Consider the following 1,488-nt stretch of genomic DNA (forward strand, 5'->3'; position numbering starts at 1 on the left):
TATGACTACCGACCAAACCACACATCCAACAACTAAGGAAACAACAGCACAAACAACACAGATAACAACTGATATGACTACCGACCAAACCACACAACCAACAACTAAGGAAACAACAGCACAAACAACACAGATAACAACTGATATGACTACCGACCAAACCACACAACCAACAACTAAGGAAACAACAGCACAAACAACACAGATAACAACTGATATGACTACCGACCAAACCACACAACCAACAACTAAGGAAACAACAGCACAAACAACACAGATAACAACTGATATGACTACCGACCAAACCACACAACCAACAACTAAGGAAACAACAGCACAAACAACACAGATAACAACTGATATGACTACCGACCAAACCACACAACCAACAACTAAGGAAACAACAGCACAAACAACACAGATAACAACTGATATGACTACCGACCAAACCACACAACCAACAACTAAGTGAACAACAGCACAAACAACACAGATAACAACTGATATGACTACCGACCAAACTACACAGCCAACAACAGAGAAAACAACAGCACAAACGACACAGATAACGACTCAAACGACTACCGACCAAACCACACAACCAAAAACCAAGGAAACAACAGCACAAACAACACAGATAACAACTGAGATTACTACCGACCGAACCACACATCCAACAACTAAGGAAACAACAGCACAAACAACACAGATAACAACTGATATGACTACCGACCAAACTACACAGCCAACAACAGAGAAAACAACAGCACAAACGACACAGATAACGACTCAAACGACTACCGACCAAACCACACAACCAACAACCAAGGAAACAACAGCACAAACAACACAGATAACAACTGATATGACTACCGACCAAACTACACAACCAACAACAGAGAAAACAACAGTACAAACAACACAGATAACAACTGAGATTACTACCGACCAAACCACACAACCAACAACTAAGGAAACAACAGCACAAACAACACAGATAACAACTGATATGACTACCGACCAAACTACACAGCCAACAACAGAGAAAACAACAGCACAAACGACACAGATAACGACTCAGACGACTACCGACCAAACCACACAACCAACAACAGAGAAAACAACAGCACAAACGACACAGATAACGACTCAGATAACTACCGACAAAACTACACAACCAACCACTGAGACGACAACAGGACGGACAACAAAATCAACGACTCGTATGGCTACCGATCAAATTACTGAGCCAACCACCGAAAAAACAACAGCACAAACAACCAAACCAAAAACTCAGATTACTACCGAACCAAATACTCAGCCAACCACCGAGAAAACAACAGCACAGACAATAACTCCGACGATGACTACGCAGCAATCAACTGTAATATCTACTCACCAAACAACTAGAGGTCCTACAACACAGAAAACAACTGCTGGTTCTACAAAAGAAACTACGCAGCCAACAACTCCAAAAACCACGGAAGA

General features: G+C 41.7%; 2 protein-coding genes across 2 annotated transcripts in view; one reads left to right on the top strand and one right to left on the bottom strand.

Moving 5' to 3' along the window:
* The window catches only part of LOC118424075 (mucin-5AC-like), a 1,063-nt gene extending 485 nt beyond the window's left edge, over positions 1-578 (top strand). The window contains exon 2 of the mRNA XM_035832554.1: positions 33-578. Coding sequence (XP_035688447.1) covers positions 33-472 — 440 coding nt within the window. The 3' untranslated portion in view covers positions 473-578. The remainder of the gene's footprint in view (positions 1-32) is intronic.
* A 75-nt stretch (positions 579-653) lies between these two features.
* LOC118424345 overlaps positions 654-1,488 on the bottom strand; it is a 25,558-nt gene continuing 24,723 nt past the window's right edge. Inside the window, exon 24 of the mRNA XM_035832894.1 lies at positions 654-680. Within this exon, the coding sequence (XP_035688787.1) occupies positions 654-680 (27 nt within the window). The remainder of the gene's footprint in view (positions 681-1,488) is intronic.

Source organism: Branchiostoma floridae, chromosome 10 (genome assembly GCF_000003815.2).
Source record: "Branchiostoma floridae strain S238N-H82 chromosome 10, Bfl_VNyyK, whole genome shotgun sequence".
NCBI classification, from domain to species: domain Eukaryota; kingdom Metazoa; phylum Chordata; class Leptocardii; order Amphioxiformes; family Branchiostomatidae; genus Branchiostoma; species Branchiostoma floridae.